The sequence below is a fragment of the Abrus precatorius genome, unplaced genomic scaffold (assembly GCF_003935025.1).
Source record: "Abrus precatorius isolate BTA unplaced genomic scaffold, Abrus_2018 Scaffold3, whole genome shotgun sequence".
NCBI classification, from domain to species: Eukaryota; Viridiplantae; Streptophyta; class Magnoliopsida; order Fabales; family Fabaceae; genus Abrus; species Abrus precatorius.
In genome coordinates this window covers 7055776-7068942 of record NW_020874373.1, presented here as the reverse complement: position 1 = coordinate 7068942, position 13167 = coordinate 7055776, and the positions used below count along the sequence as shown (strand labels likewise).

The window sequence follows — 13167 nt, the reverse complement described above, 5'->3', positions numbered from 1 at the left end:
TTAATAGTGCACGAAAATTCATGCACTGTACCAAAGGTAGATCAAATTTAAAATTTAACCTAAAGTTAGAAAAAAAATTTAAAAAATTATACCTTTCAATTAGCACATGAATGTATGTACCACAGTTGCCTTTTTTTATCACTTGCGTCTTTTTATTATAACTGTCGCGGATTTCAATGTTGGTTTGCTATTTCCTTGAAAATTTGATTATCTCATTGGAAATTGGGTTATTTCACCTTTGATATTTTTTTCCCCTTCTCAATAAAAACTAGGTATCTCATCGGAGGATAAAAGAAAAGGTGAGTAAAATCTCAATTCAGAACTTCTTTTTAAATAATTATTGAAATTAATTAAAGAATTTCTCCAAATATGAATTAATAAAAGTGTAGTCAAAAATTATTTAAAATTAAAATTACTCATTGATTATAATAAAGAAACAAAAGAATGTAACTAAGTTAAAAATTAAAATATAAATTTCAACTAAGGTAATACGTTCAATAATGAAGTCATTTATATGCATTCTTGACGTATTAGATGATAAAATTATCGCTCAATAACTTAAGACAATCGTGTGAAAATACTTAAATAAAAAGAGAAAAAGAAAAGAAGAAACTATAGAAGATAAAAATTCACTGAATTATTATGCAGTCCTTCTTCGTACTGCTGGAGAGATTGAAAATGAAGACGGTACTTATCGTCATCCATGGACTACAACATTATAATATACTACTATTTAGTACCCACTACAACTTGGAGATTATTGAGGACACCAAATTAATTTTCAAGACATATCAACGTATATCACAAATTAACGAGTAAACTTTTTCGTAAGACACAGAGGTGGGCTAGTTCTTAGAATCCAAGGCCAAAATGGTGCTGAGATTCATTGGATACATATACTCTGTGGTGCCTGAGAGGATCTGTCGAGTGATAATCTTATTGGCTCTTTCTGATGGATGAAAAGCATCCCAAAATGCATAAGCATCGCGATTTGGGCACAAGTTGGAGGCCACAGTGCACAGTCCTAGCCCATTATAGGGTCCTTGACCGCAGCATGCTACTTTTGATGTAATAAATCCTGCATGTTTAACACCCCGAGCTTTACTATACCATAGAGCATTAATTGCTTTGTTTGATTTATATTTACATGCAATCCGCTTTTAATGAACTCTTATCTATCATAAGTTATATCTATAACTATATATCTATCATTTAGTTCTAATCACATGATAGTTTTAATGGTTAAGATCCCATTCCCATTCATGTTAGTCTTTCCCTCTTACTATAATTTTAGTTTGAAATTTTAATGCCGAAATAAAAGCCAAAAACTTGCCTTTTCTAGAACACCCCAAAAAAGATAATTATCATTTGAGAGTTGAGACCCTCACACCCCAAATACTCACAAAATTGTACATTATAGGAAGAAAGGAAAATGATTTCTTAAACCCCACCCCTACATGCTATGAAGTGTATGTCTTCCACACAACTTTATCCCTTTAAAGGAGTAACCTTGTGTACTTCTATGGTTGGTATACCCACTCTACAGCTCAATAATAAATGCAAAGTGTGTATAATTTTGTGCAAGGCCAATCCATGTGCGTACGTATATTATATACTGTGGTAATGTAATTAGTACATTTATTAATATTTACCATATGCTTGAGGATTATTGACGAAGTCACTATGCATCTGTTGTGTGTTGACTCCAACGAAGACATTGGAACCAATTTCGCTGTTGAGTTGTTTGATAATCTGAACAAGTTGAGGGTTGAACAATGACGCAGCACGCTGTAGGTCTGGTGAACATTCCCCATTTCTGCTTCGTTGAGCCAATTCCGCTGGAACACAACCCAACGGACCAGTTCCCGTCACCAGCACCCTACGTGCCCCAATATCGTATAGCCTCTGAAATTCCATTTCGCATTCAAATGTTATATACTATATAATAAAGAAATGCAACAGTTTTATTTAGTAGCTTAGCTAGCATGCATAGACATTACTAGGTTTACCTATACTAATATGTTATACATTTTTTTATAACATATGGTATGAGACTTTAAATTTACAAAACTCATATTAATGGGTTAATTTTTGTTAAATAAATATTATAATTACAGCATAAACCTAATGTTTTCATATGACATGTGCTTCAAGTAATGGACATGCATGAGTTAGGAAACAAAGATAAGGATAGAATCAATAAGACTAATTACCCTCAGAATCTTCTTATACTCAGAGATCAAGTACTTGACATAATCTGGTAAATTGTATTGGCGGGATCTTGCAGAGAAAGGCACCAGGTAGTAGTTATTGACAAAATCGTTGCCTCCAAGAGTGATGAGGACTAATGCTCCATTCACCAATTGCCGAGTTCGCCCAGCTCCAATAAGAGCAGTTACTCTCCGCTGGTATTCTTGGAAGTATTCCAGTTGTCTAGATATCCTGATTATGTTTACCTTCATTTGCAACAACATATATACATAATCAATATTTATTTTATATCCAACCAAATGACAATGACTGCTATATAGCCTATTATAAAATTAGTTATATCGTCTTACTAAAAATAACTGTCACTATTTCGTAGAAAATTATGTATCTGGTGATGAACAAAAGTTTTGTCACCGAAACTAATAATCAGATAATTAATTTTCATATCATCAGTGAGTACATATCTCTTGTGTATTATCTACGATTTTTAAAATTCAACTATTTCTTCTTCTTTTTTTAAGTACGAACTAAAAGAAAAAGATATTCAAAATAAAAGGGATAATGTTCATATACATATATATATATATATATATATATGACAAACTTAGCAAACAGCTCTCCATTTTTTGACTTACGAATTGAATTCCAGTGTCATTGAGAATTCCAATACCAGCAGAAGCAAAGTTGGCACCAACGAGCAACCTTTGCCCATTGAGCTCGGGGCTTAAATAAGGCAATGTGGATTCTGCCCCAAGTGCTTGACCTAAACGAAGCCAAATAAATATGAAAATTAACTTAATGAGTTAAGTAACTACATACATTATTATATAAGTACGTGACAAATCAAGGAGTCATAAATAGCATTAAACAATGTTAAAAAGACTAGTTAGTTAACGGAACTGATGAAATCAGGAATGTTATAGCCATTAGAGAAACGGCCAGTGGGTCTGCGAGTTGGGTAATCAATGCCATAAGGAGGAGAATCTGCACGAGCTGAAGTAGCCAAGTAGTTGTTGTTGCCATTATCCACAAGCGAATCTCCAAACACAAAGAAAGCACGCGCTGCCTCTGCCCCAGTGAAACCACTCCCTAGTGCCACCACTAGACCCATAACAATGTAAGACGCAAAAACCATAGAACTAGCCATGGATTTTGATTTTGGATGGAGAAAGATAAAAATTACTAATTAATTAGTGGGCAAAATGGAAAGTTTTAAGTACGGAGCGAGCTGCTCTGAACTAAGCAAACATTAACTTGATATGTATATGAATGAGGAATGGGTCTTTATATAATCAATAGATTATGTGATTGTTGAAATAATGAATGGCCCACATTGCAAAAGCTAGTACAGGTAGTTGCATGCATTGGAAATTAAGGGCCTAAGGTCATGTCTGACCAATGTTTCAAGTAAGGGACACGATATATCGAAGCAAAGTCATGCTCGTGCGGTGTAAATATACATAAGCCTTAAGGCTTCTTCAACTGATATAATGTGGGGAGATTTGACAGACACTCTTATGGCAGCAAGTACATGTAAATCTGAGCAGTATTACCGACCAAAAGCAAGAACTGCCAATTTCGTTCCATTCTTCTGCTGGAGGGGACATTTTACCACTTTAATTATGTTGAGAAAATTACGCCGAATTTTCTTGTAATGTCAGATTTGTGGAAGTGAAAAATAAATGTGGAATATTGCACACAAAAAATTGATAACGGAGTTCGGCCAATAATGCTTACGTCTCTGGACTGCTGCAGATATATTACTGAAAAGGGAATACACTCAGTGTTTACAAAACACTCAAAAATGATTCACAATCATTCACAACCCGTAACCCAATTGTATCAGAAGCTAAACTATTTTCTCTGTTTTTGCTCTCTGAATATTTTCAGTTGTTCTGCATTTTTTGCCTTTCATTGCTTTTTTTATATAGGCAAATGAAACGCTTAATTTCAAAACGCGTTAGGTACCGAATTTCAAAACGCGTTAGGCACCGAAATTGTACGCGTTTTTCTTTGTCATGCGCCTTTTTTCTTTGACTTTTCAACAATCTCCCACTTGATTCAATCTGTCTTCACACCTCAATCAATGCAGCAGTCTTTTCTGGTCTGTTATTCTAGCAGGCCAACTGAAGTTGAACACAACTTTAGTTTGTCAATGGTCACCACCTTTGTTAGCATGTCTGCTGGGTTCTTGCTTCCTACAATCTTTTTCAATGTCAGCACTTCATCCTCAAGCATAGATCTGATGAAGTGATAACGTATATCAATGTGCTTGGTTTTAGAGTGAAATGCTGAATTTTTTGCCAGATGTATTGCACTCTGACTGTCACTGTGCAAAACACTCCTCTCTTGGATGAATCCCAGCTCTGTTAACAAACCTTGAAGTCATATCAACTATTTACTGGCTTCTGTTACTGCTACATACTCAGCTTCTGTAGTGGATAAAACAACAATCTTCTGTATCCGCGACATTCAACTGACAGCTGTAGTACCAACAGTAAAAATGTAACCGGTGGTACTTCTTCGGTGATCAACTTCACCTCCGAAGTCTGCATCTACATAGCCTTGTACTTTTAATTCTCCTTTTTCAAAGTACAAACAATTCTTTGTTATGCCTCGTAGATACCTCAAAATCTACTTGACTGCTTCCCAATGAGCTTTTCCTGGATTTGCCATAAACCTGCTTACAACTCCTACTGCATGGCCAATGTCTGGCCTAATACATACCATTGCGTACATCAAACTTCCAATGGCTGAAGCATATGGAATCTTAGCCATGAAGTTTCTTTCTTCCTCCGTCTGAGGGGACTGATCCTTGGATAGGCGAAAGTGACTGGCCAAAGGTGTGCTAACTGGCTTGGCTTTGCCCATGTTGAATCTTTGTAAAACACGATTGATGTACTTCTCCTGAGATAACTGCAAAATTCCTCTTTGCTTATCTCTCGTGATTTGCATTCCAAGAATCTTCTTTGCTGGACCTAAGTCTTTAATGTCAAATTCTTTTGACAGCTGCATCTTTAAATCTCTAATCTCGTTCATATTTGAACCTGCTACTAACATATCATCAACATAAAGTAGCAAGATGATATAACTGGACTTATATATTTTGAAGAAACAACAGTGGTCGGCATTGCACTTCTGGAAGTCTTCCTTGTGCATGAAGCTTTCAAACTTCCTATACCACTATCTTGGGGCTTGTTTCAGGCCATACAAGCTCTTCTTTAATCTGCATACCATATTCTTTTTTCCTTCTTCTGAGAAACCTTCAGATTGATGCATGTAGATTTCCTCATCTAAGTCTCCATGAAGAAATGCAGTCTTCACGTCCAATTGCTCAAGATAGAGCTCTTTACTAGGCACAATACTTAAGACAGACCTGATAGTATTGAGCTTTACAACTGGAGCAAAGATTTCAGTGTAGTCAACTCCTTCTTTTTGCTAAAATCCTTTGACAACTAGTCGGGCTTTGTATCTTTTGGAGCCATCATGGTCCTCTTTCACCCGATACACCTATTTGTTGTGAAGTGCCTTCTTTCCCATAGGTAACTCAGCTAGTTCCCATGTCTGGTTGGAGATTAAAGACTTCATCTCGTCTTTCATAGCAAGCTCCCACTTATTGGTATCTATAGTCTGACATGCTTCTACATAATCTTCAGGCTCTCCTCCATCAGTCAACAATATGTAATCCATATATCTCCTGTTAGGCACATGAGGTCGAGAAGACCTTCTCAATACTGGAGTTGAAATAGGAGCCTCTGATGTGTCAGACTGCTGCTCACTGTTCTCTTCAGTTGATTCCTCTGACTGAGGATTCTCAACTATAGGATTTTCTGGGACATCATCCACTTCTGCATACACTGGCTCAATCTGTTCTATATTGTTGGCGCTTATGCTATGCTTGTCCTTGTACATAACTCTTTCATTGAAGATTACATCTCTGCTGCGGATCATCTTTCTGTTTTCATCATCCCATAGGCGGTAGCCAAACTCATCTTCACCATAACCGATGAAAGTGCACTTCTTTGATTTGGGATCAAGCTTACTCCTGCCTTGATCATTAATGTGCACATATGCTACACAGCCAAAAACTCTAAGATGTGAGAGTTTTACCTCTTTTCCACTCCATACCTCTTCTGGTATTTTGTGCTCCAATGGTACCGATGGACCTCGGTTGATCAAGTAAGCTGTTGTGTTGACTGCTTCTACCCAGAACTGCTTTGGTAAGCCTGACTGCACATGCAAGCTTCTGGCTCTTTCAGTCAACGTTCGATTCATACGCTCAGCTACACCATTGTGTTGAGGCGTACCTGGCACGGTCCTCTCCATTCTGATCTCGTGCTCATAGCAAAACTTCTTGAATCTGGTGTCTTCATATTCACCACCATTGTCGGTTCTGATCTTTTTAATCTTCAATCCTGTTTCATTTTCAACCATGGCTTTCCACATCTTGAAAGCCTCAAATACTTCAGACTTATATTTCAAAAAGTATACCCATACCTTTCTGGAGTGATCATCGATAAAAGTGACAAAGTATTGCTTTCCACTAATGGATGGGACAGATGTTGGATCCCAAACATCAGAGTGAACAAGCTCGAGTCTTTCCTTCTTTGGAGTTTTTCCACTTGTCTGAAAGCTAACTCGTTTTTGTTTTCCAAGTATACAGTCTTCACACATGTCAATTTCTACTGACTGAAGACCTGGTAGCTTACCGTTTGAGTGCATGATTTTCATCCCTTTCTCACTCATATGGCCTAGTCTCTGGTGCCATAGATTGAGATTTTCATTTGCTGCAACTGCAATCAGATGACATGCTCCTGCTGTCTTATAAAGAGTACCACTCTTTTTGCCACGAGCAATTACCATTGCACCCTTTGAAATCTTCCAGTTATCACCGTGGAAGATTGTTGTGTAGCCTTCACTGGCCAACTGGCTTACTGAGATTAAGTTCTTTGTCAGGTCGGGAATATGTTTGACATTTTTCAATTCCCATACAGACCCGTTCAACTTAACCTTCACTACACCTTTACCCACAATCTCACATGATTGGTCGTTACCAAGGTAAACTTTACCAAGGTTTCTGGGAACATAGTTCTTGAAGAATTCTCTCTGTGAAGTGGCATAAAAAGATGCTCCAGAGTCTAACACCTAAGACTCTTCCTTGCTCTCTAAAGAACATATCAACGCATCATCTCCTCTAGAGGTGGAAGCAACATTTGCCTCGTCTTTCGCGTCCTGATTCTTTCGTGCATTCTTGCACTGATTCTTGTAGTGCCCGGACTTTCCACAATTCCAACACTCGATTGCCTTCGATTTGTGGGAACTATGATGACTTCTGGATTTGGACCTCCTGTCCTTTGATTTACCACGTCCATTTCCTCTTATTGAATTTCTTCCTCTTGACTCTGTATGCAATACTGAAGAGGTTGATGATTCTCCTGACTCTCTTCGTCAGATTTCTTCATTGAGAATCAGATCACGAACATCATTGAATTTCAACTTAGTGTCTCCCGTCGAACTACTCACAGCTGTGACAGTAGTCTTCCAACTTTCTGGTAGAGAGGACAAAAGTGTCAATGCTCGTACCTGATCATCAAATTCAATCTCAATTGAACTCAATTGGGTTAGGACTGTATTGAGCTCATTTATGTGGTGCGCTACTGATGCGCCTTCTGTCATCCGAAGGTTGAATAACCGCTTCATCAAATAAACTTTATTTGAAGCAGACGGCTTTTCATACATGTCGGAAAGAGCCTTCATAAGATCTGCCGTGGTCTTTTCTTTTGCAATGTTGAAAGCAACATTACGGGATAACGTCAATCGGATGACTCCAAGGGCTTGTATATCGAGAAGATTCCATTCGTCCTCTTGCATGCCCTCTGGCTTTGTTCCTGTGAGAGGTTGATACAGCTTTTTTTGATACAGATAATCCTCGATCTGCATCTTCCAAAAGTCAAAGTTTGTATCATCGAACTTTTCAATTTTCACCTTTCCTTCATCTGCGGCCATCACTCCCACTCAAATCTGACTTCTCCTCAGAATCGTTTCTGACAATTTCTGTATACCACTGTGTTTAGAACACGTCTGTGAACAAATTTGTAATGCTGACAAATTTTTCACTATTCACTATTCACTATTCACGTGAACAGTACTTGCGAGTTTACTATTCATATGAACAGTACCTCACAAAAATTGCAGAATTTTGAACCAGTTCTGATACCAGTTGTTGAGAAAATTACGCCGAATTTTCTTATAATGTCAGATTTGTGGAAGTGAAAAATACATGTGGAATATTGCACACACAAAATTGATAACGGAGTTCGGCCAATAATGCTTACGTCTCCGGACTGCTGCAGATATATTACTGAAAAGGGAATACACTCAGTGTTTACAAAACACTCAAAAATGACTCACAACAATTCACAACCCGTAACCCAATTGTACCAGAAGCTAAACTATTTTCTCTGTTTTTGCTCTCTGAATATTTTCAGTTGTTCTGCATTTTTTGCCTTTCATTGCTTCCTTTATATAGGCAAATGAAACTCTTAATTTCAAAACGCGTTAGGCACCGAATTTCAAAACGCGTTAGGCACCGAAATTATACGCGTTTTTATTTGTCATGCGCCTTTTTTCTTTGACTTTTCAACAAATTAAATGTACCACTCGTTGCCATTTTGTAATTTGTACCATGTTATTGCTTCCTCTATCAAGTTTTTAAATATTTTTAGAGTTATATTTATAAATATAATTATTCACATTACCCCTTTGACAGACTCTAAATACGTACCTTTATCTACCTTTAATCATCCTCTCACATATATCACCTTATCTAATCGAAGATTGTTAACTACTATAATATGTTTGAAATTAACTCCTTAAGGAGTAATTGGACAGAAAATAAACGAAGACCTTTTCAAAATGAAAATGTAAAGGGTAAATGTGTATAACAATGTGAAAGATAACTAAAACACATTTTAATTTTAATTAATGCATGCGCTGACTAATTCACCAAGCAGAATACGTCTCACGAGAACTGTTAATTAATCCTCCTCCTTTGAAAACTCTGATTTTGGCCAATCAGCAGGTTCTTAGCCCTTTATTTTTATTTATATATTTTCTTTTTTTTTTCGCGTAAAAAATTCCAATTGGTCGAATACTTGGCGGCAGCAGCCACAACCAATTTTGCACTATGCTCTCATTAAAAGATTTGGGACATTATGGCATATGTATGAGTGTATTAGTTGTAATAAGTTTAGATAAAGTTATATGACATTTTTTTAATTCAGATAGATGTGTTTTAAAGAAATTTACGAATATATTAAATCACCATGGCATTAACATGTAACCTCTTAATTCATACTGAGGGAACTACTTATGAGAATAATATGTCATTCTGATTTTTATGATTATATTCACTCGTTAATTTGAATTTTAAAATTATCAAGATATTATTTTAATTTCTAAAATTATAAATATGTATTAATTTATTTTCAAAAATTTTAAAATTTAATAATAATTAATCTTAATATTCTAGCATAAAATTTATAAATAAATTATTAAATAAGCTAAAATATTATACAAACATATTGAATGGATAAAAAAAAAAAAGCAACAATCTCTAGTGTAAATACATTTTTAAATAAAGATAAAATAAAAAGAAAAGTCTCAAGAGAATTTTTTTAAGTAAAATAAAATATATCATTTGGATAACTAGTAAAATAGGTTATGTAGCTCATTTGAGTTAGCTCTTCACAAGTAACAAGATTTAGCATATCATGCTAAAAGTGCACAAATATAATTTAAACTTGTAATAATAGGACTTAAAATAGATAAAATAATAATAATTCTTTTCAAATTTTTGTAAGTTTAACATACACCAAATTTAATTGATTCAGATTAAAAATATATTAATTTAATTTAAATTCAAAATATAAAACTCATACCCTATATTTTATGGAGCACGCGAGTTCTGTTAGCTTCAGGTATTTGATATGGACAGTCGTAGACACTCTGATGATTCATAATGTATTATATTTAATACGTTATTAGACAAATTTGACTATGATTAATGGGAGAGAGTAATATTTTGATATTTTTTTAATAACTTTATATTTTTAAAATTCTTTGATATAATTTTAAATATTACATTTACAAGTGCTTATGATTTTAAGAACTACAATAATTGATTATAATAATTTTATTGACTACAAATTTTGTTTGATAATTAATAGATAAAAATAATTTTAAAGACTAAAATAATTAAATTTTATAATTTTAGAGACTTTTTTTTGTAATTATAAGAACTAAACTAATGTTGCTTATAATTTCATTAATTAAAATAAATAAATAGATTGATAATTACATATAATTTTACGAATTAAAATGACATATTACTCATCTAATGTTTTAAAAAAGTTTGTTAGCTTTGCTGCAAGAGAGGGAAGAAACCAAATACTTTTTATACAGACTTACAGTGACATTTACACAGTTCAGTATACATTTTTCGTTAATTTGTTTAATACAGAACCGTGTATACAAGGGTATAATCTTCCCGCTCGATTTAAATATTTTATTTAACTTATATTTAATGAGTTATAATTGTTATTTTACTAATCATTAAATATAAATTAAATAAAAAATTTAAATTTAGTATAAGAATTTTTAAATTAATATAAAAAAATATTATTTTATATATATATATATATATATATATATGCTAGAATCTTCTTAGATCGGGGTAAGTCTAAAAATTCTTACATTTAATTTAAATATTTCATTTAACTTAAATATAATGAGTTATGATTTATTATTTTACTAACTATTAAATTTAAAATAAATAAAAAGTTCAAATTGAATATAAATTTTTAAACTTACACTAGTATAAAAAATTATTACTATATATATAAAAAGCAAGAGAGAAAATGAGACAGCATTTTGCCCTAGCAGCTACCGGAAACAATGCTACAAATAGAAAATATTCATTGTGATGGCAGAAATATTGTCCTCTCCTTTTCGCGTTGCCTAACTGATCAAGGAATAGTCAACTAATAATAATGATAAAAGTTTTATAGAGGGGAGAGGGATGTTTTCTTTACACATGTAAATTGAGTAAATATATAATTCATTTTTTTTATCTATTAAGAATTTGTTTGATGAAAGCTGGTCTTCAAATCTATAAATTTATTCATATTTTAATTATTTTCTTGCAAAAATGTCAATAAATGAGAGTAATATAAACAACAACAACAACAAATTGTTTAGGCACCAAATTACACGTGTACTGATCGTTTTAGAGACTAATAAATTTTTAAAAACAACCAAGACATAAACAAGTTCAAATTCCAATTTGTACATTTATTCTTAAACATGTAAGCTGAAAATTGAAAAATACTACTTACGTTCTGTACCTTTTTGACATAAGTGAGATTAAAGATGATTGGAGATATTAAAGCGACCTCACCTCGCAAAATGTAACAAATAGAAAACATTTTATTAGACTCCACATACCACATAAGTCGTCCAACTGCAAATACTTTAAAAATGAAACTGATTTTTTTAAAATATTAGGAGTATAGTTTATTTGAACATTTTTTATAAAATTTATGTTGTTTAGTTTGTGACGACCGATTTTTTATAAATTTTATTATAATAGAAAGTATAAAGAACTTTACTCAAACCTAGTAATATTCAGAAAAATATTAATTTAAACTTTTAAAACTTAAAATAAGTAATTAATAATGTGTTATATTAATAGATATTTTGTTTTACCTTATCAACTAAGAAATAGATTCTGAAAAGATAGCGATTCTAATTAAATTTAAACACATATTTTCAATTCGCTTTTTAATTGATTTGATTTGCGTGAAGTAGGAAGGGACTCACTAATCCACTACCTGCTAGAGAATTATTAAACAGGTTGGAGTTCAGTGTCAATTCTTGATTTGTTATTAAAGCGTACTTTTTGACATTTGGTCATTTTATTTCTTCGTCTTTACAAATGATTGAAATTCACCCAATAACTTTAAGGCCTTTTTCGCCCATTAATGAATCCGTAAAACAGTATTCTCAACGTGTTTTATAATTTCAGAGTAGAGTTTATTTTATATCAGACTTAAAATTTTAATGCCAAACTTCAAAAGTAATATTTTATCGCTTTTAATGTGAAGAAAATTAAAATTAAATGTTGATTAACAAAAATATTCAAACAGGTAAATATTTGTTACTCAAACACACTTTTCTTCGTATAGCTTTAGGATATTTTAGAAGATTGATGATTATACAAGGACCACTTCATATGGTAACATATGATTAAAGCATGAATAACAGTGTGAGCTGTATAGACTTTATAATACCAACCACTCTACACCTAATAACCTTGACATCACATAATTTGGCTGGAGAAACGGTTCAACTAACATCCCTTCACTCACGACGAAGTGTTAATTTGATCTATAATTGAATCCAGTGAGATACTTCAACCAACTTTTCAGGCTATTCAATTCCAAACAAACTAAGCGTGAACTTGGGACTTGAGAGACTGAATCTCCACTCACCCATTTCCTCAAACATATAGCAGATTACTTTCCTTAATTAGTCTACTGAGGAACATATTCATGCAATTCACATTGCAACTACACAATGTACAAGGATTATCTACCTATATTTTCTGAAAAATAAATAAATATGGCTACTCATTTGTTTATGGTTTGGCTTACATTATTAATTTTGCTTTGGTTTCAAAAACATAGATCAATGTCAAAATTGCAATTAGTTTATATAATTTAATTTACTTCGCATAACGCATTTGGAGGCTGAGTTAATAAGAAACTGATGAGTAGGGCTCCTTGTCCCCTATATATTTATTTCATCAATGTTCTTAGTTGCGGGCCTCTAAGGTTGGTGTATCTTTAAATGCATTTCTGGGGGGTTTTAGATGTAAATTGCGCTTTCATGCCATCA

At 33.5% G+C, this 13167-nt stretch overlaps 1 protein-coding gene across 1 annotated transcript; it reads right to left on the bottom strand.

The window, feature by feature from the left end:
• Positions 1 to 625: 625 nt before the first annotated feature.
• On the bottom strand, positions 626 to 3481 carry LOC113860992 (GDSL esterase/lipase At5g33370-like). Its single transcript, XM_027493588.1, has 5 exons — positions 3112 to 3481; positions 2847 to 2974; positions 2214 to 2456; positions 1653 to 1905; positions 626 to 1078 (listed from the first exon to the last, which is right to left on the bottom strand). Exons 1-5 carry the CDS (start codon positions 3356 to 3358, stop codon positions 846 to 848), a joined length of 1104 nt encoding a protein of 367 aa, XP_027349389.1. The 5' UTR covers positions 3359 to 3481; the 3' UTR covers positions 626 to 845.
• Between the last annotated feature and the right edge of the window lie 9686 nt (positions 3482 to 13167).

Excerpts from the sequence above, each read along its gene's own strand:
- LOC113860992 (XM_027493588.1), bottom strand. The coding sequence starts at position 3,358 with ATGGCTAGTTCTATGGTTTTTGCGTCTTACATTGTTATGGGTCTAGTG. Across the intron at positions 2,975-3,111 it reads TAACATTCCTGATTTCATCA|GTCAAGCACTTGGGGCAGAA; the intron begins GTTCCGTTAACT and ends GGCTTCGTTTAG. Across the intron at positions 1,906-2,213 it reads AGTATAAGAAGATTCTGAGG|AGGCTATACGATATTGGGGC; the intron begins GTAATTAGTCTT and ends ATGGAATTTCAG.